At 41.0% G+C, this 26,012-nt stretch overlaps 2 protein-coding genes across 2 annotated transcripts in view; both read left to right on the top strand.

The window, feature by feature from the left end:
- Positions 1 to 26,012, top strand: part of MRPL18 (mitochondrial ribosomal protein L18) — a 323,272-nt gene that overhangs the window by 1,379 nt on the left and 295,881 nt on the right. The gene's annotated exons all lie outside the window — the stretch shown is intronic.
- On the top strand, positions 18,539 to 19,249 carry SF3B5 (splicing factor 3b subunit 5). The gene has a single exon (XM_061378568.1). It carries the CDS (start codon positions 18,618 to 18,620, stop codon positions 18,876 to 18,878), a length of 261 nt encoding a protein of 86 aa, XP_061234552.1. The 5' UTR covers positions 18,539 to 18,617; the 3' UTR covers positions 18,879 to 19,249.

Genomic DNA, 26,012 nt, shown 5'->3' on the forward strand with positions numbered 1-26,012 from the left:
AGGAGAGACTTTAGGTATAGTTTCATAGAATCACAGAGCAGTTTGGGTAGGAAGGGACCTTCAAAGCTCATCTAGTCCAACGCCCCTGCAACAAGGAGGGACATCTTCAACTAGATCAGGTTGCCCAGAACCACATCCAGCATGGCCTTGAATGTCTCCAGGAATGGTGCATCCACCACCTCTGTGGGTAACCTGTGCCAGTATTTTACCACCCCCATTGTAAAACATTTCTTCCTCATCTCCAGCCTGAATCTCCCCTCTTTTAGTTTAAAACCAGCACCCCTTGTCCTACTGCAACAGGCCCTGCTAAAGTCTTTCTTATAGGCCCCTTTTAAGAACTGAAAGGCCACAATAAGGTGTCCCTGGAACAAGCCCAATCCTCTCAGCTTTAGCAGCTGAGTCGCAGGCAAGGGAGCAATATTGTTAAGTTATAAATCTCCTAAGAGATGAAATACAGAGTGATAAGACTTTACTATTTCTATAAATATTGTCACCTTTAATTAGATAAAGAAGGTTGAAAACTTTCAGGGACAGGCAGCTAATCAAGCTATATGAATGGGTAGCTAAAAATTCACACTTGGCAAACAAGACCCCTGAAGTGCTTGAGAATATTATGTTACCAGAGCCTAAAAAAGGTGCCCATTTGCCTAGTGTTATGAGAAAGAGCCACTTTAGTCATATGTAAAGATTTTTGTGTCACCATACATACGAAAGACACTTGTTTTGGATTATTCGGCTCATTTCAGTCACTTTTGAAATAACATGAACAGTGTAGATTGATAATGAAAATGCTTAGACAGAGAAAAGTGATTTGCCCATAAAAGAGATTTTTCAGCCTTGTCATTTCATCCTCCCCTGGCTCCTGAGAAGCATTACATACAAAGCTGCAGCCGTAACAAAGTCATTTTTTTGTTTCACTTTGTACTATCTCTCATTATAAATGAGACATTTAATGAAAATTGTCATTTACCAGTGAAAGGAAATACTCCCTTTTCATAGATAATGGCAGAATTTGTTAGTGTAGGGATCACAGATGCTAATATTTTTTTTTAAGGAGTTTGGGCAACATAAAGGAGAACATGTCTGGAGACAGGAAACCTCCCGTTTAGTTCCTTTCCTGTCTGAAGAGCTGAGGGTTTTTTTACCTTAAAGATTTCTAATCCAGACCTAGATGTGATGGCTGTCTATAAGCCACATTTTACTTCCAGTTTCCTCATCTCTGGGAAAAGGAAAGGCATAATTACTTTCAGTACTCATAAATGTGTAGTGAAAAATAATATATAAACAATTTGGATTCTTGTATACGTTAAAATACTTTGAGGATGTGTAGTATTTCAAAGCAAATCCACAGAGCAGAGGGACTGTTCATGCCAGGGAAACCCCTCATCCCTTTGCAGTGGTGCATGATGCTTCTAACCACGTTGCTTACCAGGATAATCACGATGTGAGAGTCAGAACAAGAAATTGAGCTTGTCTCAAACACCGCTTGCATTCGACTATGAAAGCTTTGCAAGAATAACTGTGAGTGGAGCAAAGAACAAGGATGTTAGCTTTTGATACCATGAAGGCAGGACCGTTCTGACCTCCCTGTTCAAGGCTGATAAGCTTCCACAGGACTGTGAAACACACTTAGCAGACTTGTATAACTTGAGCTGACTGAGTATGTGCAGAAGGTGCATGAGTGATAACGACCACCCGGAGGACCCTCGTGGGACTCCTTTGGAACTGTGCATGAATTCAGTAAACTACGCCAATCATCATTAGAGTACTGTCTCTTGACAGTTTTTATGTGAATTATCAATAATGCCCCAAAGAACATGAGCATAAAAGGACAGGGGAGGGAAGTCAGAGCTGAGCTCCTACCCCCGGCAGTACCCTGGGTGAAGAGGATCAAGGGGACGTCGCTGGATCCATGGGTGGTGACTATCTGCTTGCAACTCCTTTTATCATTCTCTCTCCCTTTCTTTCCTGCATTTTCCTCAGGAATAAGCACTTGAGTTTATTAAAGAGTTTCAACATCTGGCCTCGTTTGTGCCTTAATTCCAACCAGGTGACAAATGTCTTGCCTCTGACGAGGTCTGAGTCACTTATGTCCTCTGACAATGTCGAGACATATGGAATAGCCTGTCTGAGGTTCTTCCAAAGACCAAGAAATTAGAAATTACATAAAGACAGATTTCTCTTTGCTACCACTTACCAACACCTCAGGGCATCTGGGAGTTCTGGGGAAGAGCAGGTTTGCCAGGACACTTAACACTTTTAATTCCACATGCTAATCTACTACACAGAAATACCCCTCTGTTTGTCTTGATTTTACCCACCTGTACAGAACAGTTTGCATCCATAACACCTGTACTATTTTCAAGTATGGAATTATACTCTTATCAGCCTGTAACAACTGACACCTGTGAAACTTTCAGCTACGAATAGAGCAAATTGCTACCAGTTCAGTTCTGTGTCACAGAGACACTTCTCAGACACAGAAAATCCATGTACACTTTTCTGGATATGCAGTATAAACGAGCCTCTTTTAAGCTAGAATCAGGTCTGGTGTAATCTAGCTCATGTTGATTCAATTAAATTACCCTTTCCTGGTCCTGGACAAATAACTTTTTCCTCTTTAACCTCATGGGTCAGCAAGTGCACCTGGTATTACATGATTTACCAATTTCCAAGTTGAGTGAAGAGATACACTGAGAGACTGATCTTAGGAAATTCTTTCACTATGTTTGTTTACCAGGGAAACTGAGTCTGCAGCTGCAGTACTTCCACCTTGAATAAGGTCTATCAAACACTCCTTCGCCTTTGACAAAAGCTACTGACATTACAGAACAGCTTCGTCACTAAATGTTGCTGATATAAAGAGATCCTCCTTGGTTGCATGAGGAACAGAGTGCTGAAAAGGATTCAGAAGCCGAGTGTCTCCACAGCTAGCTAAATCCACCTTAATTCTTTGCTGAAGCCTACAGAGTTATGTGGATTTACAAGGGATAACATAGAGCTCTACATATTGAGCCTTACAGATGTTTTTCTTCTCGCTTTCCTGTTCTCCTCCTCATTAGGAAGGAAGAAGGCTGTTGGAAAAGGATGGAGTGCCAAAAGCTGTACAGATGTAACTGCTGTGGAGTTGGAGAATGCCCGTGCTAGGGCCCTCTTGCTTATTTGGGAAAGGATTTAATATTCTTCTCCAATTATGCCTGAAAGGCATGTGAAGCCAGCCCTGGGTGTAATGCCCCTGAATTCCTTGTGAACCACAACTTGGCATCCATACGCAGCTTTGAAGGTTCATTACCCATTCATGAGTTCTTAAAGAGCTGCAAATCTAGTTACAGACATAATAGATGCCAGGTTGGATGTACAGGAAATAGCCCTTCTGTGACTTCTGTTGACTCAGGAGATGGCAGCAGGTGCCAGCATGTTTTATTAAGCTAGTAACTGATAAATGAACAAATTGACAATATTTTCACATGGCTTCCCATGGACGTAGACAAGCACAGTTAGCTGGAGCCAGTGGAACAATACTGGGAGATGAAGGCTTGGTTGATTACCAAGCAAGCCACTGGATTTCTCTGCTGCTGTCACAGATTGTGAATGCAAAAGTACAGCCCGTATGCATAACATGACAAGGATCCTGTCACATCAGCTGGCCTAATGAAAAGTGTTACCTACTTCTATACTTCAGTAAGGATGTATATTCTAACTCCTGTTATCAGACAGGAGTGAGGCAGCTCTTTGTACATTTGCATGCCCATCAGTTAAGAGCAGTTAGCCTTTACACTATAGGGAGCACTTTGTAACCCAGCAGAGCAGAGACAGGGACATCTTTATGACAGTCAAGAGATCAAAAAGCCAGGCTAGGAAGACACATAGCAGGTGCTCAGATTTGGGTATAGTCCTAGTAACAGCAGATTCTAGGGACAGGTACATATTGCCAAAAACTGCATGCCCTGTTTTTGCCTAATTGCTACTCTCTGAGCAGAAAATGGCCAGGCTGTACATCACGTGTGAACAGAGAAGTACCTTACCTGTGGGGTAAGTACATCCAGGCAATTAAAAGCCTTAGAAGGCTTAGAAGGGTGTGGTAAAGAATAAATAGACCTTCACAAAAAGAGTTACTGGAAAATAATGTCCATATCTTTTTGGAGCATCCTTTTTAAATTATTAGCCATTCAGAGGAAAGGTGTTGTTTTCTAAAACCCACCGAGCTTTGATGAAATGGAACAACTCCATCTTAGAATCACATGAACATAAATTTTACACAGCCATGTTGATGGATCACCTTATTCATGCTGCCAATGCTTTTCAACAACCTAACAGTATTCATCCAGAAAGGAGTGGGGATCCTGCACAAGCTGCACAGCATCTTTCTGTACCACAGGGACTTACCTTCCTCTGAAGGCATGCTGCACAAGTGGAAACCTTTCAGGTGGCTTTGTGGCTAGATCTAAGTCCTTTGTAGTAGGCTTACCCAGGGGTAGCATGGGAGTGATGTGTTACAGACCTAAGAAGGAAAAGAGGAGCTTTTTGGTTAGCTGAAGGTGAGGGAAGAATCATTTGGGATCATTAAACTGAGAATACACAGCCAGGGAGCAATACATTTCACAGCATGACCAATTGCTGCCTCAAGTCCTCCGTGAATGGCAAGGCAGATGGTATATAGGCAAGTGACACATTAACAGCATGGCAGATTTCCATGTAATGAAACAAAGCCATTATTAATGTTTGCATTTTAAAGGGCAGTACTTTAGCTAGAAATAAAGCTAAAAATTAATGGTATATGTCAAAGTAGAGGAGTATTTGTCAAAGTAGAGGAGTATTTGTCAAACAACTTTCAAAACTTATATGAGAAAAGTGAAGGCTTATATTTTATCTTTAAAACCTGCTGTCGACTATGCCAAGTATCCCAAGATTCTGGCAGGCAGCTTCAAAACTCATAGTTAAGAAGTGCAAAAGTAGAAAGTACTGGGGGCACTGAATTGCCACACAGTAATGCCATAGGGGCCCACGGGTCTCCTCTCATCTACCACAGCCAGGGAGTATTTCTGTTACATGAAGCATCTGTAGATGCAAGTGAGTAAGGGAGAAGGGCAACTTAATACTTTCACCATTTTCATACAGCTACCACCTTCTGAGGGATGCAGTTGCCTTGGTAGTTGGTTACACCAAGATCAAACCTGACCAAATCTGCTGGAGTCCTGGGTGAGGTGCATAGTCGTATTTTCATGTGAAGCTACTGTTAACTTCCAGTTTATTGACTGTGCATTAGTCAGGATGTAACTGGACATAGGCACTGTTACACAGATCCCTTAACTTCTGGATCTTTGAAATCATCAGATGCTGGCCTTTTCATTAGCTCAGTTCATAGCCAAGTGAGCAAACTGATGGGGGAAGGCCCAATAGATAAACCAAAAGCAGAGCACACAGCCTTTATGCCAGTGTATCAAACTAGAAAATTATTTGGTCTAAAAAATGTGGGGTTTATTTATATATATATACATATATATATATTTATAAACACACATGTACTTTACAAGTAGCATCTTTGTGCAGGTTGTATGTTACTATGGCAGATAAGAAAGACTGCAATATTCATACATACTCAGTTCTTATTTCTCCCTTGTACTTTCAGCTTCAGCAGTGCAGCCTGTCCTGGCTGTGCCTCTATATTAAGCTGGATAAGTATCTCCTAGGAATAATTCAGGTACATCTGATTTTAAATTGAGGGGGGTAATGGATTAGATGACTTCCCAAACCTTATAGCCTCATTTTCTAAATCTTATTAAAACATGTTAAGATGTACTTCAATATTTACAAAAATACAAAATGTTAAAATGCACTAAAGTGTAAGGCTACAGCTTCAGATGGGGTAAGTCAGTTCTCTGAAATGCAAGTCAAATGTTGAAAGTTTGTATTTCTTATTAAGCTAATAAGCAATTATGTCAGGGTGAGATTTTGAGAGATTGTGGAAAATCTATTACCAATATCTTTTGAGAATACTGAAATGAAAATCAGGTTGCTGTGCTTTTAATCCTGAGAAGTGAATTCACACATCTTTTTACTGAAAGACAACTGTTTCTGGGAAGATACATCATCAAATACATATTTGTACCATGCCTAACAAAATAAGCCATGTCTATTGGCCAACATCAGCAGATAGACTCCTGAGAGAAATTCTACATGGATGAGAAACAAGGGCAGAAAACAGTGTTACACACTCTTAAGCTACATGGCTTTGAACCGTTGGTGTTACTGCAAACCTAGTAGCTGATAATGGCAGTGTTACACATTGGTAAGAAGGATATTAAATTGTATTGGTAGGAAGGATATTAAATACAGTTTCTGTCTTGCAGAACAAGTTTTAACAACATGATAAATAAAAGAAAACCCAATTAGCATTTAATTATGCAAGAGAAGACTTTACATAAATAATCATTTAAAATACTCTTCACATTTAATATTAACTCTACGGCATATACAATCACTGCAAACAACAACTTAGTGTGAGTTTAAAATCAAGTATAACTTAACAAAATAATTCAACAACAGATAAAATTAATCACCTGAAGTTCACCAATAATCAGTACTTAGGATGCATCTAGGGAAGTGAATCTATACCTCATTTCCATTCCAAATAACACACCAAATACCTGCATATCAAATTTCATATGCTCACTACCTGAAGGTGAGATTGACACATCAATTTGTGATGAAAGGCATTTTTATTATATGACATGGCAAGAAAATTTTCCAAGTGATGTTTGAAATCTTGACATATCTGTAGCTTCAGTGACAGTTAAATTAATCAAGTGTGAGATAACCCTTCTTTACTGAGACTTTCTCACCCTTCATTCCTCAAGGCAGTCAGGTCACCTGCTCAACTGATGCTGTGCAGTCCCATCCTTTAAACCCTATAGACAACAGATTCCCACCATCTCCATCTCCAGCCACCTTGGAATATACATTATCCTTAAGGTTATTCCATGACCTATATGGCTGTATTCCTCTGTCTCCCTGTGACTGGATTCTTCACATAGGTTTTAGCTCCTAATTGGTCACACAGAAGATCATAATTATTCTTGCAATTCAAAATCACAGCCAGCTTGTGGGACTACTCTGGGTTGGGAGAATGTATGGATGTGAGGTTTGGAAACCTTATTAATGTTCTTTCTGCTGCCTTACACTTTTTCACTCATAGGAAAGAGCAAGCAGATAAATAACTCTCCTTATTGCTGTAGAGCTACATGACCCAGAAAGTAAGTTATAGGTGTAGGAAGGGTTCTTGCTCCTTTTCCCTTCCTTTTGTAAAAAAAGTTGATGGTTTGGGGATTCCCAGTGTAAGGAGGTTGTAGATGAACTTGAGAAGTCAAGCACAGAGTCTCCAGGATAATCAGAGGGTTGGAGTGTGTGTGAGGACCTGTGAGGAGAGGCTGAAGGAACTGGGCTTGTTTATCCCAGAGAAGAAAAGATTTAGGGGACTTAACAACTGCAGGTCATGAGTGATACAACCCAAGTGTATGGCAGGAGAAGGAGAAATGGTGCTCATAAATTGAGGTTCCAGTAGGATATAAAGGAAAATTCACCACTATGAAGGCAATGAAGCATTGGAACAGAAAACTCCCGGAAGGAGTTGTGGAATGTCTATTCTATTCTTGGAGATTTTCAAGACCTGGCTGGACAAAGCCCAGACATAGCTGGTCAGAAGTCTGCTTTCAGCAAAAGGTTAGACAAAACAACTCCCTTCAGCCTCTTCCAATCTATGATTCTGATGTAATCCAAAATCAACAGGTGGAGAGGCCAGATCTTGGTGTTAAAAAGTACCTCTAAATAGACAGCCCTTAAATCCCACATCCCACCTCAGTGCAAGAGCCACCAGACTCACCATCTAGTGCCCTTACTGCATGAACAGAGTCTAAGATAGATTTGTTAGCTGCTACGGAAAAGCCAGCTCTTCATTAGTCAACATTCTTAGTGCAACACACCTACATTTCATTTTAATCTTGGCTACCAAGCTAATGAATTTATCTTCCAAAGGTTTGTTGTTTCTAATGATACATATCTGCTTGACTTTCTTGTAGCTTTCTTTGAAAACAATTCTGTCTTTGTTCAGGTGTCTGGGTAGAGCAATCTACCTTCTCTGGCTGTCAGTGCAAGACAAAACACCCTCTCCTGGCACCAGGTTGTGGCCTGACAGTGTATATTGCCAAACTGATGCAGGATTAGGAAGTGTTGAGATGTATCCAGGCTGTTATGACTTGGTCAAAGAATTTTATCAGGCAGTTTAACAGTTTAACAAGTGTTTGCAGTATATTACAAGTCATAAGACAGATTGATTAAATGCAAACAAGCACTCTCCAAATTCTCTTACACACCCAACAATATGTCCATCAGCCTTCAAACCTTTAAATCTTTCTACTTGGAAATGTTCAGTTTTATTCCCTGAAGATGAAAGGAGATAGACATGCAGTTGTTGAATGGCAGCATTTCACTTGCAAGATGATTATCCGAGTAATGTTAGAAACCCTGTCATACTTACGGCTTTGGTGACAAATTAAGCTGATGGACTAAGCTAGGTTTTTAATTTATGTGACAACAGTGGTAATATTACATTACATTTATAAACTGTGTTCCACTTCAGGCTCTCTAAACCAATTTGCGAGCAATTACTTTAAAAATACTGCTATGTGTATTGTTACCCATGCATTATAGATGGGAAAGAAATCACAGCAAGTGTCAAAATGCCTACAGGTGTACAGGAAGCCTTGATCTAACTAGAAGTTGCATCCAAATCCCCTGAGTGCTAGTCCTCTCCTTTCCTGAAAAGATTACACGCCTTTTCATGTCTCTGCCTTTTTCTCACAGATATTTTGTTTCCCTTAAGGCTTATGCCTCTAGACAGCCATCTTTGTACTTCATTTCCTTAAATAATTTCTTAGGTGTGAATGCTATATAGTTGACATAGAAAATATTGTGTGCTACTTAATAAGAATTCCTATGCCAGTTAAATTTAATTGCCAAATTGAGTCAAGTCAATAGAAGTTTGACCATGGGATCAAGTGAGACAGGCCAGTATTTAAAAATGCAGGAAGCGTGAGACGGAGGACAGACAGTGGGCTCTTTTGGTACTGGTATAGGGGAGAGTCAAAACATAATGATCATGTGTCCAGCTGAGTGAATAGAACGTGTCTGTGTGCCCTTTAGCCAATGTCCTTAAAGCAAGAACGAGAAAGCAAAATGAGATTAATTATACAAATACTCTGGCTTCTGGCTTTAGCAGTTACAACATGTGTTTTTGATGAAATGCTTCCCAGATTCTAGAGACAAGCCCACACTAGTGCCCGGAATTCAGATGCTCACACAACTGCAAATCACAACCAGACTTGTGATTATCCAAGCTTCCCAAAGAGCCAATCCCAAAATCCCAACTCTGATGCCCCAAACCTGGGAGAAGTAAAGGTTTACACCCAGATACTAGTGTACCAATCCAAACCCAGTACTACCACGCATCTGTAAGACATGCTTTGCATCAGCATACACTCATTAAAGTGCCTTTCTTAGGAAAAAACCCAACTACCAAAGGTCTGTCTATGACCAAATTTTGTTTCTATCACAAACTATTGATAACATTCATAAGAAAAGTGTAAAAAAGCAGTTGAAGGTGACCTTTGTCTTGAGGCAGCTGCCTAATAACCAATAGCTGTGGGATTTCTGAGATGGAGGTTGCATTCAAGCATCCAAGCAAGCTGAAAAGATACTGTCAGAGCCAACGTACAAGCTGTTGTTTGTATGGAGCATACTGGTAGAAGCAGTTTAAAAGTGCATTTAGATGTGTCCCCCACCCCACTGCTCTGGATCATCCTGGGCAAACAGTTTCACTTTGATTTGGGTAAAAAAGTGAAGATTTTCAGATTTGCTATAAAAGTGGTAGAACTCATTGGAGATAAACATAAAACTATTTCTGCATACAAAGAAAGTTGCAGGTCTCAGAGGAGCTCCACTGTGCACCGTGTGAGAAGGGCAAGAAATGTGTCAGCATGAGTGTGGGCTCAGCTCAGACTCCGCTCAATGACGTAGGAGGAAACAGAAACTTAGCTGACAACAAAGTTTCCCGAAGGGCTAATTTACCCAAAGCAAACCATTTTCGTCATAAACAAGTCTCACCTAGAGATGATGTGCTGAGCTGAGTCAGTGGAAAATCTCTGGGGAAGCCCAGCTGGGCAATAGGAACAGTGCAGCCCCAGAAAGGAGCCTGCTCTGCCACCAGCTCAGAATAGTGTTCTGGCAGGGGATTTCACTGCTGCCTGTGCCAATGTACCCGTCTATTGGATTAGGCTGGTATTTTCCTTTCTTAGTATGGCCATCAAGAGTTAGTGCTTGTAAGATGGTATACAGTTCTCAGAAGAAAGACTATTGCACTTCCTAATATGGTTTATAAAGGAAACAGTGACATCCATAAGGCAGATGACTGCTGTTAACACTATTTTGCTCTAGATTTATGGCCACCTTTTTCTTAAAGCACATTTACATTTTTCTGTTTTTTTGGCTGATAGAGCACCAGACAAATTACTCTCTCTCAGTGCAAAGCTTTTTCTACTTCCTCTGGAGAATCAGCTCTTCCGAGTTAAAAGGCCAATTTTTTTCTTCTACCACAAACATCAGTCAAATCAACACACATACATCTGCATGAAAATGTTCTATTATGATTTCTATGCCACTGTTTTGGAATTCTACACGTACACAAAAGATCCACCTTCTTTCCTGACTCTAACCTACCATTGAAATTAGTTTATTGTGAAGTTCTTTAAATAGGGTAATAATAATGTCTTAAAAAAGGTGTCCCTGCCCATGGTAGGAGGGGTTGGAACTAGATGATCTTAAGGTCCTTTCTGACCCTAACAATTTTATGATTCTGTGATTCTAAAAGCACAGATGCTGTTTTTTTGACTTAAGCTCCATGTGAGGGTCTCTTAGGATAGTAATGATGACTGGTTTTACTAGTGAAGGAGAGCACAAATTTTATTTATTTATTTTTCTACCGTGTGAAGGAAGAAACACTTGGCCAGAACTGAACACCAGAGTACTTCATAAGGGGACATTCCATAAGTACCACTGAAATGATTCAAACTGTAATTAACTATCCCTGCTATCCCAAAATACAGGTGCATATGCATTTGGGAATGAGATGAGTATCAAATTGCAAATTGAGTCACTTGACAAGCTTGTTTTACCCTTCCAATTATGCAAGCAAGTTTGTGAGTCAGGATCTATACAAGTCTGTTCTCTGACAAGACAAATCAGTTCTGCAGCTGAGCCAGTCAGAGCAGCCCTTTTCACAGTGATAAATTCAGCAGGCAGCTATGGTATGGAAAAGACTGTGGAGCCTTCATTCTGTGTGCAGCTACCTATATGAGACAGAGTAAATACATTTTAAAGAAAAATAATCTTCAGGTCATCATTACACAAGGAACTAATTAAATGGGGGAGAGAAGAGGTGTCATGGGATTACAATGATTGGTGTTCATGGTTCTTTAACTAAAAGAGATTATTTTCTTTCCCATAGCATTTTCTGTTACTACTGTTGTGTGTTCATCCCTTGCTCATAAAAATCATCCAGCAACTTGCTGTAATTGCAGTTGTTGTTCATAATTAATTTATTTAATTGTCCCTCTTTTTTTTTTTTTTTATGGTTGCAAATAATTTCTTACATATTAGAATGTGACAAGGTTGGAGGTGCCATGCCAGTTACAAGCAGTCACAGACTCATGCACACACTGGCATGGGAATCTCTGCCCCAGCCTCTTCCGGAAACAGACATATTTTGCTGGCACATCTTGAACTAACTATAATCTTTCCTTACCCTTCAGGCTTGATTCTCTTGAAGTGCCAAGTATGAATGACTGTTGCAAATAGTCTTGGCACTTGAAATACCTAACCCTTAACACCTACTGACAGAATGTCTAGGCTGCATTCACAGTGAAAGTGAAGAACCCACTGGGTAGATTGCACTTCCCTCTCTCTACCTGTAAGAAATACATCCATTAGTCCTGGATATATATGTATATATATATATATTCAAAACCTTTACATTCATATTTACATATATACATACATATTCAAAATCTTTACACTCATGCCCAGGGATGAATCTCACCAACAGCCACCTTAGTTGCTATTATAATAATCCTACAGTGAGGCCCTACTGTGTGAACCGCAGTGCAAGCACTGTAAGAGAATGCCTTAACCAAGAAGAGCTCATAATTAAGTTATATGAGGCTGAAAAAGATATGGAAAATGGAACAGAGGGTTATGGTTTGCAGATGTTTTTATTTGGCTTTTCCAAAACATCAAAAATGGGTTTCAGTACACAGCTGTATGTGAATACTGAATTGCCTGTTCTTTACAACAGCTATTCTGAGAGATCCATAACCATCTTCTACATGATCTATGCACATCCTGTTGGGGCTCTAGATCACAATCCCAGCACCAGCAGTTTTCACAATGACTGATGCTTTTCCTAAAGCCTCTGTCCCTGAAACCATTTGAGCATGCGAACATTTCAGCTTTAGTTTTCTAAAACTAAATACCTTCAAACATCATAAAATACTTTCAATCATTTATGGAGAAAAGCAAATATGAACTAACTGAAATACAGAATCTCAAAATGAAAAAAAAAAAGAAATCACCATTTTAAAAGCTTCCAGTTTTGGGTGATTTCTGAGTGCTCGGCCTTGACTTTGTCCAACTGGTTTTTGGATTTTGTGCAGTTCAATGCCTCTCAGTCTTTGAAGGTTGCTGAGGAGGTGGGAAGAAATATTACAACCTAAATCATATAACATGTTTCTGCTGTACTCCTTGCATATGTTTGCTTTCCAAAATCAACAATTCTTTTTCAAGCTCTCAAATCCCATGCCAAAATGCATAGATGGGGTGGCTATCACCATATATAACTAACATTGCCCAATCCTGACTGTAAATACCTTGCTTCCAGTGACTTATTTCTTTCCAAGTCTCCACACTCTGGGTTTACTTTTTATTTTGAGGATCTGTTAAATTAAACATTTTTCGGCTATTAACAAACAAGATATTCCCAAGAATGAAACTGTCAATCAAGAGGACATATATCATAAGTTATCAACAGCTGTGCCTTGAACATATGAAATTCACTATGGTGCTTGGTGTTGTGAAAAATTACATTCTCTCTGCCTCAAATGTAATAAAAAACAATACTTTGATAAAGCTGAAAGTGAGATATATTGCATAGCCCTATTATTGAAAGCTTTGCTTTTACAGTAAATGCAAGAGGCTTATGTACATTTCTTATTTCATATGAGGAAGTTTGCAATGCAAGTTGAGAAAGAAGCGGTTAACTGACAGTTATCGGTCTGCCTTTTCCTAGAGATGCATGGAAGGAACAGTTTTATTCTTCTTTTTGCAGTTATGCTAATTTCCTAAATATCTGTTGCTGCCCCTTCTCTCCTCTGCTGTCTGCCCCATGAGCAACCCACAGCCTGAAATTTCATAACATGAATTAGTACAACATGCACCAAATAGACGGGTTGATGATCCCCTGATATCAGTGGCTTCATGCTTCTCCTGCTTTTATTTTTCACTTTTGCATTAACAGATGAACTTTGCCCTTGTGCAGAATACAGACAATAGATTTTTGTCAAGATAAGGATGATGTCCTCCATGCTTACTGCAGAGCAGGAGGTGAAATGATGAATACTTGTGCACGTGTGTGTAGGGAGGAAGCTGTAGGGGAAAGGCTGGTTACAAATAGGCTTCCTTCTACAGAACGTTTTTGAGTACTGTTCTGAAGAAATCAGGATTTTTCAAACATGATATTTATGTGGCAGATAAAAAATGGAACAACTGCATTAAGCAGCTACAAGAGTCACACTTAAAAAAAGGAAAGTCACCTCCTCTGTTCTTACCCTTTCCTGCACACAGAAAGAAGACAGTGATACGATATACTGAGCTACTCAGTGGTCAAATCAATTTCTTCTAATTTAAGCTCGTGTACATTTCTTCTCTGGGGCCTACTTAAAGATGTATCTTTCATCACTGCTACTTTTGTATCCCTTATTGAACACAATAGCTCTATTAGCTGTGACAGTTTATCTGGTGTGAATGAAGCTAAGACACCCAAAGAAAAGTGTGGGTAGAATACAGCTGCGTCTTGGATAGTCCTGTAGTCTTTCCTAATTTTGTGGTGTTTACTATTATGACTTCATTTTATTTCAAAATGCATAAAAAGAAAAACCCTCCCCATTGCAAAAAAATGTGTGTAGACACAAGCAATTTTAATTCACTTGGCAGACTATTATTAGCTCCGTTTTTAGCCTGAAGCAGTAACTAATCCCATTAGTGGAGGGGTTTCTATTTTTGAAGTGATGGTTTAGGAATAGCCCTCTAAACAGTGGAAGAGACCTGCCTTTCCCAGACCTCCACTGTGCTCTTGGTAAAGGTGCTCCATTTTCTCCCTCTGCACCACATTTCTCAGATCATCACATTATTTAGAGTCTTACTTGTAAGCACTGTGCTAGTGACCCCTACTGTGGCTCTACTTTTAAGGTGCTCTTACACCACACTAGGAGATTGTCAGTGATGTGTAAATTAAGCTAATTAAATTGTGGTGCACACCTAAGGCACATAGCTGTTACTCAAATGTGTACAGAAGAAGTGGTGTGTCATGGCAATATTCACAAGCAAGTGATGAGTGTGAAGCTACTAGACTAAGGCTTTGGGCTACAAGAGGTGCTCCTAGGCAGGGGACCATTAGGTCACAGATCTACTCAGTTTCACAGAGAAGGTCTTAACACATGGTCAGTTAACCTTATCAGGACCTTTATGTTTTCACTCTGCCATCATGCAACAATGGTGTACTACAGGATACATGATTTTAGAAGTACTTTAGGGAGTTTCAGTAAAGCTTAGTGCATAACCCTGGTGTCATACCATGCAACAAAACCAAACCAAAAATATCCTAAACCCGCTGAAACTGACATTAAAAATAAACATTTTATTTCCCATGAGCTGCAAATCACTTATTACAACAGCCCCCTGTCCCAGAGTTGTGACACACCGTAACACATCTAAGCCTAAGTGTGGCACTGTCCCATACTAAATTGATTCCTGCCTTGAACCTCAGGCCAAGATAATTTTTCAGCAGTGAATTTATCCAGTTGCATTCTTATGTAAAATAATATGATTCTCTTTGCCTGATAGGAACACTGATGAAAACAGCTTGAAGTGTATGCTTTCAATGGTATGATACACAGTATTGTTTCTTTTCCTATTTTTTAATTCCATGCTCTTATCTGATAGCTTTGTCAAAGAATTAGCCACACCACCCTAAAAGATGCTTTCAGATGTTTGAGTATTTACACATTATAGAAACAAAGCAATGGCAAAACCTAGTTTCTAGTAGTAGAAAAGAGTTTAAAACCATGCTTGCTGGGAACGTATTTTCTCTACCTCAGAAGCAGCCCCAAAGGCTGCAGGTGATTGCAGTGCGAAGGAACATTCTCATATTGGAGCAGAATCACAGTTCTGACTGCAAAGAAAATGAACTCGAGTAGTTTATGCAAAACCAGGCGGAGAAAGAGACCTGCTTATGAAAAAAGTTTTCTGCAAGAGTTTTATTTGAACTCTGATATTGTATTGGTGGGAAAAATCAGTATAGTGAAGAATAGAGGACTTACTAAAAAAAAAAAAACAACCTGAAAAACAAACCCAAACAACCAAAAAACTCTTCTATCATCTCTTCTGGTGTGTGTTGGATTTACCTATTAAAATCTTTGCATCCCCTTGTCTGTGGGGCATTTATGTCTTCACTCTTTCACCCGAAGGTTCAGCAGGAAATTTACAAACTCTGTTATATCTTGCCGTGGGCAGCCACTGTAACTCTGCCTTTGTTGGTCCAGCGGCCGCCTCTACCTTCTCTCTCTACACTTCGGGGAAGCCATCCACTACTCCCGTTTTACGGAAGCCTACTACTCCCGTTTTAGGGAAGAATTTACGCAGGTCCAACACTGACATCCAGTGGCCACTGCCGTTCAGGACACCCTCCCAGAGTGAACTATTTAAAACTTGTCTTGAAGTGGTGCGTGCAGCTTTACTCTTCAAATGTATTAATTCAGCACCTATATCAATGCATTTATGTGATTTCCATAGGTAAGCGTCGGTTGTTCCAGACAGTAATTATCAACATGACTTCAGAGACAAGTATAAAGTATTCTGATAATTATATTTAATGGTACTCAGCACAAAGATTTTTAAATATCCTTAAATGCTAAATTATTTAGGAATCCTAACTGCACAAGCATATTACGACTAAGTGATAATTCTCTCTCTATATGCCTACATATGTGCATAATTCATACTTACTTACACTCTGCCTCTCCCCAGTCACTTAATATTCCTGAACTTGAAATGCAAGTGCCCAAGTGCAGGCATCCATTTTGCACTGATCTAATGAGAAAAACGAAGACCAAAAATAGATTTGATTTTTGTGTGGAAGGAGAAATGAAGTTGAAGCGAACATAACTGAATAGATTTCTTCAGAGCTAGTAGCTGAAACTTTGTATTTTTCAAGTGAAACTTGAAGTTAGGTAATTACTCGCAAATCTTTGTTAGGTGCCTGTTGGCTGGTAATTTTACTACCTGTTTTTTCTTCCTATTATTGGTCAGTTTGTCTGGTACTCTCCGAACATCTGTCAAAAGTCATCATCCTTCAAACCATCCCACTCTTTATAAAGATATCATTAAAAAAAAAGAAATTAAACCCTTCCCATGTTCAGATGATGCCTTTTTTTGTCTTTCTATACACCAGCATATATAGGAACTCCTGAGGAGTTGCGTGCATTTGTTTGTTTGTTTTTTCTCCCATGCTTTCTCTGGAAGCAACCACAGAATGCAATTGCTGTACCCAGCTGTGTAAAATGCTTCCTGCTGAATAAGCCTTGATAGCCCTGGCTCAACAGATCCTCTTAAACATAATAATAATAAGAAGAAGAAGAAGAAGAAGAAATCATAGTCCTCATCTAATTCTTTGCAGTAACAGGTGAGGACAATTCAGGACATTGTTTTGACTTTGTTTTCTGTGGTCTTTGTTTTATAAGACACTTTTAAACAAGGGGTTTAGAATCATCTGGGTTTTCACAGAAAATTTGTGTGGGTTTCTTTTGACTACAGGGTGTTTACAAGGACAAGAAGAAACAGCTCAGTGTCCTGTTGGAAGATTTCTGGCAACATTTCTTTCCTATTTTAAAAGAAGTGATTAAAAACATTACTATATGAAAGCATGAATCATTTCATGCATTTTAAACTTAATATTATGTAAGCTCTGGAAGAGAGCTGGAGAAGAAAGACTATTTATTGGATGGATGATAAAATTTATTTCAAGCTCCACTTTCACCAAAGAAGATAGGCAATGCAATTTATAATTTCTGTGGGGTTCATATCTGCTTATGAGTTTAACATTCACGTAAAACACTACCTGCCTTGACCAAAAAATCTTTTTTAAGAGAAATACTTAATTTTGGCTTAAATTCCTTGACTCTGCTCAGTTGCAAAGCCTGCCTGGGGGAAAGTAACTAAGAGCGATGCACCACGAAGGAATAGGGATGGGAACTACAGTACTTTCCTCAGTTACATTTAACAGAGAAACCTTACCAAACTACAAAATATGCTGAGCACCTCTTTCTCTACATGGTCTTTTTGCACAAGAGCTACCATAGAAAGTGCTGCATTGCTCTCCAACCAAGCAAAGGGGTGACAAAGATGAGTGTTGGGAGGCTCTTGGCACCTCCTGGCTGTTTTCCTGGGTTTTCTTTCTTTAGGGTCAGACTTCCTGCTTCCCTTTGTTTATGAGTCAAACTGAGATGCGGTTTGTGCACAGGCAGTGTCAGGAGCTGGGGTAAGCTGTGTCCTGAAGCGTGAGCCTTGGGGTTTTGCTTTCCTATTTTTCTGGAGACTCTCTGATGTTGCTCCCCATGACCCATTATCTAGGTGTTCTGTAGCCAGATTTGACAGCGCACGCCCCTTTGATTCTCAGGTGAAATAAGCAGTACCTACCATACCAAGTCCATATTGCCTGCCTTGGCAGGGGCATTGGACTAGATGATCTCCAGAGGTCCCTTCCAACCCCAACCATTCTGTGACTTTGTGATATCTTCGCTTTACAAATTAACTTGAGGCTTTTAACTTGAGGAGCCTGATGCTTAACTGAGCCTTGTACCTGTCCTGAGAATACAAGATGCTGAACTAGCCGCTAATCATCAAGTACATGCTTTAAAATAACTATGTGTTATGGATGCTGACCTGGGGTTACAACTGTCATTCGTCTTACTACTGAGTTAGTCTATTCATATAATGAAACTAACAGGAAATGATTTTATTGCAGACCGCATAAACTTTAAAACGTGTCAAGGCCCACCCCGGGGCTGGAGGGTCGAGGGAAGACTACAACTCCCGTCATGCTCTGCGGGGCGCCATGTCCTGCCCAGCTGCCAGGCGGGAAAACGGCTGCTGCGCGGCGGCCGGAAAAGGTCTCTGGGCGCCACTTCCGCTCGCCATTTCGCGCAGCGCTTCTGTTCAGCGCCCGTGCCACCGCCGCCATGACGGACCGGTACACTATCCACAGCCAGCTGGAGCACCTGCAGTCCAAGTACATCGGGACGGGCCACGCCGACACCACCAAGTGGGAGTGGCTGGTGAACCAGCACCGGGACTCATACTGCTCCTACATGGGCCACTTCGACCTGCTCAACTACTTCGCCATCGCCGAGAACGAGAGCAAGGCGCGGGTCCGCTTCAACCTCATGGAGAAGATGCTGCAGCCCTGCGGGCCGCCCGCCGACAAGCCTGACGAGTCTTAGCCCGCTCCGGGCCGCCTCCCGGCTCCAGCCCCCGGGTGCTGTGCCTTAGGGGCGGGTGGGCCGGAGCGAGCGGCGGCATCGGGGCTCCGCTGAGCTCGCCTGCCCGCCCTCTGAGACCGAGCTCTGCAACACGAGGCTGCCGTTACGCCCGCGGGAAGGACCAGGAAGCCGCACCAGGAGCAAAGGGAGCTCTGCCGACTGTGGCCCTTAGGCCTCGTGGCCCCTATGCTCCAGTGTGGTGTGGTCTCAGGGGACTCTTGACAGAAGAGGCCTCGCAAAACGCCGGGTTCTGGACAGCTTCGGCTCTTACATGTACCATTGTTCGGATCTTTTAAGAATGGAAAATAATAAATCTTACTGGGCATTTCTAATGCTTTGTTTGATAATCGGCTAATAAGAGGTACTTGTTCTGAAAGGAGTGCTGGTTAAGCGGCATTAAGCGTTTATACAGCCGTCCGAGGTGTGAAGCTCAGATAACGGATAGCATTTTCCCAGCTGGCCTGGCTGGTGGTTGCTTGCCAGAGCTGTGTTTTGAGGATCCCTGCTGACGAGGGAAGAGTTTGATGTGTTGTTAGTGTTTATTGTGTGTGGTGATTTGTGGTACGGCACAAGTCACTCTAGTGGTTCAAAACTCCAGAATGGCTTTTCTTTAAATACCTTTTGCTTGCCTCATCTTCCTCTTTCCTGTACTTGTGTTTTCCAACCTTTGATTCTCTCTGATCCAACTCAGCTACTTTTTTTTTTTTTTTTTTTTTTTACTAGTGTTTTGTAGTCATGTAGTGGGTTTTTTTTTCCTACATTAAACAAGTGTGTTAATGTGTTGTTAGGCACCGTTAATACGGAACAGGAACATAATGGTTACTGCTACTTCAAAATAAAATGCTTTAAGGTGAAAGAATCTTAGACTGCAAACTGAATTATGTTGACTTTTGTCACTTAAAATAGTCCTTCTGTTCACTTCAAAATAAATTCTCAGTTCTAATGAATGGGAAGAGTAAAACGTAGAGAGCTGTTGCTTGTAGTAATTAAGTGCTCTGGTTGCAGATATGGATCATTGTAGCTCTGGATGATTGGTTTTGGTGTGGATTCTCTAACAATGAGAGGAGAGTTCGGTGTTTTCTGATCCTATTAAGACTGAATGCAAGCTTACCAATGATTTCCCCCCCCACCCCCCCTTAAATCAGTGGTCTCGGAACACTTGACTCTTACAAAACTAAGCTATTCATAATAATATGATAAAGTAGTAAAAAGTGTGCAAGCTCCTGGTGCCATGTTAAAGTCAGTACCTCTATATTCTGAAGAATTCATAGATGGTATTTTTCCAGTTTTGTTGCACATATTAAGATGGGTGGTAGTGGTGTGTGAAGTGGTCTTAAATATTAACTGCAAGTTTTATGGGGAGCTACTGCAATTTTCAGTAAATGAGGGCGATTTTTGGTTTTCACTTCTCATGCAAGCTGGCACAGGTGATTAGAAGGGCATCTGTTCCTCACTGAGGAATGTGGCTGAAAGGTTTTCCCTAACCTTGAGTTCAGGTACTTATTAGTAGGTGTGCAATGCAGGCTTGCAAAAATTGAGTAAATTTGTATGTAAATCAGGCATGTTTCCTGTTACTGTTAGTAGAAGTGTGCTCCAGGTTCAAATCTTAGAAACTTGCCTTTTCCCTGATAGGAATAGGCAACATGCGCAGTGAAAAATGGTGACATGGGGGAGTCCCACGGGGAAAGCTTCTGGTCCGGTTTCTCTTGCCTTACACATACCATAGCTATTCTGTTTTTGAAAAAGAACAGAAGCATCAATTACTCTATTTCCTTGCCCAAAAGTAGCTCTGTAAGGTGTCTGGTCTGCTGCGAGCCAGCAGGGAGTTGATGTGTGGAACAGACATCAGTGTCAGGGTTGGTTCACTGGTGGCAAAGGAGCTTGAGCCTCAGCGCTGGAACTCAGGAACTGGAAGAGCTGGAGTGAAGGGTACAGATGCTTCTGTAACAGGTTGGAAACTGAGTTTGCAGAGTTCTGTGAAGATGTGTCTTGAATCTCTCAACGTGGAAGGAAGAAGAGAAAATACACTCCTGTCTAAGTTAGAACTTAAAAACATTTCAAGCAAGATTTCTTTGAGACTAAGCTGCTACAGTTAGCTCTATCGGTGGGTATTCTCAATCCATTTTAAAATGTGAGCAACAAATGTATGACACAAAAGTAAAGATTAACATCCCCTTGCAGGAAAACTCTTCATTATATAGTGCAAACAGCATTGAGAAGAGTCAGTTATATGCTGAGTGAACTTGCTGGTTCTGTCACGTGTACTTGTTTGAATCCCAGTTAAGCACATGCCTCTGTTTTAGTGTGGTTGGAAAAGGCTTTTAGGCGTGCTTGTAGTAATATTTGTGAGTGTCCTGGGTTCAGCAGTAGCTGTCATTTTCTCCTTAGTAGCTGGTGCAGTGCTGTGATTTTGACTTTTGGCCTGGGAACAGCACTGGTAACACCAATGTTTTTAGTTATTGCTAAGTCATGTTTACTCTGGCCAAGGACTTTCTGAGTCTCATGCTCTGCCAGGGAGGAGGGGAAGCAGAGACAGGGCACCTGACCCAAACTGACCAAAGAGGTATTCCATATCATGTCATGCCCACTGTATAAATAGGGGGCAGTTAGCTGGAAAGGTTAGATGACTGCTCAGCCGGGCTGGATATTGGTCAGTGGGTGGTGAGCGGTTGTATTCTTTTCCCTTGTTATTTCCCTTATCGTTATTATTGGTGGCAGCAGCAGTGGTTTATGTTAGACCTTAGTTACTGGACTGTTCTTACCTCAACCTGTGGGAGTTACATTCTTTTGATTCTCCTCCCCAATCCTCCAGGAGCGGGCGGGGAGGAAGTGGGGCAGTGAGAGAGTGACTACGTGGTTCTGAATTACTGACTGGACTTAAACCACGACAGTGAGACATTGCAAACACTTCCTTGAGAAATGTAGAAAACCACAGCAAAGTTAGAATTCCAGAGAGTTCAAGATAAACTTGAAGACAAAGGAGAGACACTGAACAGTGTGCTTCTGGGCTATGGTATTTTTCCTAAATCCCAAAGCATTTTTAAAACCAATGAAGGCAGTGAGCTCTTCTTGGTATTGGGAAGAGTAAAACATCATAAGAATAGGGTTACCTGCCTTACTGGATCTGTTTTTTACCTCCATCCCGATTAAAAGATGAAGGGTACTGTTTAAAAATTTACCGTATATCTGCATGATGTTCTTTCACATTCAAGCAGTATGGGTTTAATTGGGCTTCCCACTGTGATCTGGCTTATTTTTCTGAGTTTCTGTATCTTAATTTCACATAGTGTATAGTATGAGAAATACGAGCTATTTCCAATGTGATGTGCATTGTATCTGGTAAGAGGGAATTTCACCTGCTTGTGTTCTGGTAGTTAAAATGTCTTTGTAAATTCTCTGTAGAGTAGAACATACATGCATTTTTAATTAAAAAATTTCCAATGGATGTTATATATCATATTTAATGACCGTTTAGCTAAAAATAGGATACTGAACTGATGCTAGGTTGTCTAGGATTTATGAATGCAGTGAGAAGTAAGTGGATGGCAGGTGGAAGGAGGAAGGTTTGCTTCTGGTGCCTTAATTATACATGATTGAAGAGAAGAAGAACCAAGCTTGACTCCTTCCGAAAAAAAAACATACAAAGCTTCATGCTAAGATAGTTTATTTTACTTATAAATGGGCTATACTTAAGCCAGAAAATATTACTGGAGAAGTGCACTGCCACCTTTATTTTTACTTATGTTTGCTACCATTCTGTTAGTAGTCTGGCTACCTTTTACAACAGGTAGGATAAGTGTGAGGTTTGCTAATTGTTTTATATATTAAGAAATCTCCACAGCTTGCTTGTTTTCTATATTCTAGTTACTTTTCATTCTAAGTGTTCTTTTCTTCTTGTGCTACACCAGAGGGCAGCAAATGCAGCTGCTGTTCAACTGGAGGCACAGATCATCAATAGAATTGCATTATGTCGTGCAAGTCTTCTCTGAAAAAAAAAAAAAAAAAAGATACTTCTAAAAATTGTTAAAACTTTCCAATAGTCAGAAATACTTACTTTTTCCAATGTAAGGTTCAAGAGATGCATTATAGCTTTTATGCACCATGGGTGAATAGAGCAGTATGGGAGCCCTAGCACAGCTGGAAAAAAAAGTCCATTTTGAGGTGGAATCGGAATTTTTGAACAGGTCAATTACAACAGCATTTACTTAGGTTCATGCAGGGCATAATTAAACCCATGTTTTCTTCTGTGGCACAGCTGGCTTAGAAGTTCTTCATAGTCTGATGCCTCTTGGGTAATGTTGATAATGGTGCTTGTGGGGCTGCAGTGTAATAAATCACATTGCTGAAAGAGTGTTAAGATTAAACTTGCAAAGTTAGAGTTTGTAACCATCCTATCAAGCCCTGAGGTTACATTTTATGTCTGATTTCTCTCATCACATTTATAGCTTGACCACACATGGCAGTGGCACAGCTGCATAGTGAACTGCTGTGGACAGACTGAGAATAACCAGGCTGATGCAGGACTGTCTGAACTCTGGAGTATTTGTATTGTAGTCCTATTTGGTATAAATATTGAAAAAAACATATGTACAATGCTGATGAATAGAGAATAGTAAATGCTTGTGTTTTGTGATTACTGCTGCTGGGGTACTACTGTTATAAATCACTTCCCACTTGGACATCTTGAATGACATCATGTGTGGATTCAGTACTTCATATATTAAAAGGCTGAGGGTGTCTTTGGCATTATTAGACCACTGTTCTTATTGGTTTAAGAGGTGCTTGTAACAAGAACAGCTAAACTCACTGCATCACCTACAACTACTCAACTGTACCTTTGAGGCATCTTTCAAAACATGTAGCTGAACTTTGCAGGATATCACCGGGTCAGACTTGGTTGAGCAGGTCCTCTATGGGGCTGCCCTGAGAGTGTACAGTCCCATGCAGAGACTGGGAAAATGGCTTGCACCCACACCAGAGCTTTGGGACTTTGCCAGGGAGCTGCAGCAGGCCTTCATCCAAATATTGTTTAATGCTGCTTTTCATTGCTTGTTAAAATGTTTTCCTTCTAGGATACTGGTTCTGAAGCAGCTATTTACAAGACAAATCTGTGAGCAATTTAACTTGTTGCACTGCGGAGCTAACTGCAGCTATCCTGGGATGACCCTGGGAAGCTGGAGTGAGGGCTTTGGCAGACATCTTCCCCAATGCTCTGCTTTGTGATTTTTATTCCCAGTATTTCGACTGTTTGTTTATGATGAGGCTTTAAGGGAAAGAGATGATGCATATGCTCATCAAGAAGGCAACTAGGCCTGTGGGACCTCAGCAGCTGCATAGGATGACTGTCTTGGTGGAAGGTCAAGACTAGGGGCAGTACAGGGCCACAGGCTGGCCCTACAAGGCTTTGCTCACTTGCAGGCTAGGATTTACCGACCCAAACAGGGCACATGGAAATTCAGTCTGTTAGTCATGCAGACCTGGGTTTTATCCAGCTTTTGCCATCTTAGCTGGAGCTAAGATCTTATGATTGAGAACTCCAGAACATGGGCCTCATCGTGCCAAAGGTATCACTGAGCTGCTGTTTCCTTCAAAATATGAAGCATGGTGCAGATGAGACAAAGAAAAGCCAAACTTAAAACTCTGAAAACAAATTGAAGCATCGCTCCCTGATCCCATGCATGCCACCAGTGACACTGCCAGCACCAGCAGAAGGAAATCAAACTGGAGTCAGCAATGTATGAGGACTGTGTTAAGGCATGATGTTTGGACATGATGTATGTTTACTAGGAAATTAGGAGGTGAAGGGCTGTAGGGTTGAGGGATTATAGTGTTTTAAGAATTCTTAGAGATTTCATTCCTTTTGCTGCCCTTATGGCAGTTAGCTGTAATCCTTTTGCAGAAAGCTTATCTTCTTCCCACCACTCCTCCAAAGGACACTACCAGAAAAGCTAACGTCATGAACCAGGAACAGAGCATTTTTCTTGGCAAAGCTGAGCAGGGAACTTCAGGCCTTTTCTACACAAAGAAAATAAATGTAAAATGCCTGTTCCTGGCTATCAGTCTCTGCAGATGCTCTTTTCCTGCAATAAGTAAACTGAAGACAAGGACTTGAGAGCAAGTTACTTGTGGTAAATTAATTGAGGATGTTATCTGCTGCTCTGTAGCTAGTGCCTGTTGCAAATCCCTACTTAGTGTCAAAATCAAGGTCTTCTGCCTCTTTGCTCAGAGGCACTTCCCTTGCATCACTGGACATTGCAGGGTTCAGAGTGAGGGGTCAGCACTGAGCATGAATGTTGGCCTTGGTGTAGTCTCAGTGTAGACCACTGTATCCCCCTCCTTATTCGGTCTTCTGTCACTGCTTTCCCCTCTAAGCAGTCACTCTGTGACACACCACCCACAGCAACAGCAGTATTTTGCTACTGCTTGACTTACCAGCCATGCAGCAATTCTTCCTGGTGCTGATACCTCAGTTGCCTTCTCCAGTGGTGCTTGAGGAGAAGATTAATCTTACTTTGGTAAAGCCCATTAGCTTATGGATGAGTGCTCTGGTTTAGGTTGTCAGTGAGCAACTGGCTTGTGTCAGCTGCCCAGTGGAATAATTCAGGGAAGACTGCAACTCCAAATTAGTTCTATATAAACACATGTTGAGATACAAATTTGGACTGGAGAACTTCCAGACTGAATTCTTCCCCACAGTCACTGTGGCTAGAGTAAACAGCGAAGTGCCATGCATGGGGTTTATAAAAGCAGTCCAGATAGGGAACAGTAACTCCAAGCAGCTTTTCCATGGTATTGGAGTCTTTCCCATTCCAGGTGATGTTAAATTCACATGACATCGTTGCAAGGTTGGCTACTGGCATGATGCACTGCAGTTGGTAGTCACCTGCTGATGCACTGTATCCCACTGGAATATGCCTATCCCACCACAGCAGGTAGCTGGCAGCTGCCTCTCTGGTGGGGAATGTGGCTGTGAGGGGAGGAAGGCCAGGCACTTTGCTAGCTGTGAGTGTCCATGCTAGGTTGCAGAGGGCTGGCTTCTTTGGGGGGACTTAGCTGGATGAACAGTGTGTAGCTGTAATTGCTTTTTGTGCTTGT

Source organism: Neopsephotus bourkii, unplaced genomic scaffold, assembly GCF_033783945.1.
Source record: "Neopsephotus bourkii isolate Nb327-2 ecotype Australia unplaced genomic scaffold, CSIRO-AGI_Nbou_v1 NB_1767, whole genome shotgun sequence".
NCBI lineage: Eukaryota > Metazoa > Chordata > Aves > Psittaciformes > Psittacidae > Neopsephotus > Neopsephotus bourkii.

Bases quoted from the DNA above. Each gene is read 5' to 3' on its own strand.
- SF3B5 (XM_061378568.1), top strand. From the start codon at position 18,618: ATGACGGACCGGTACACTATCCACAGCCAGCTGGAGCACCTGCAGTCC.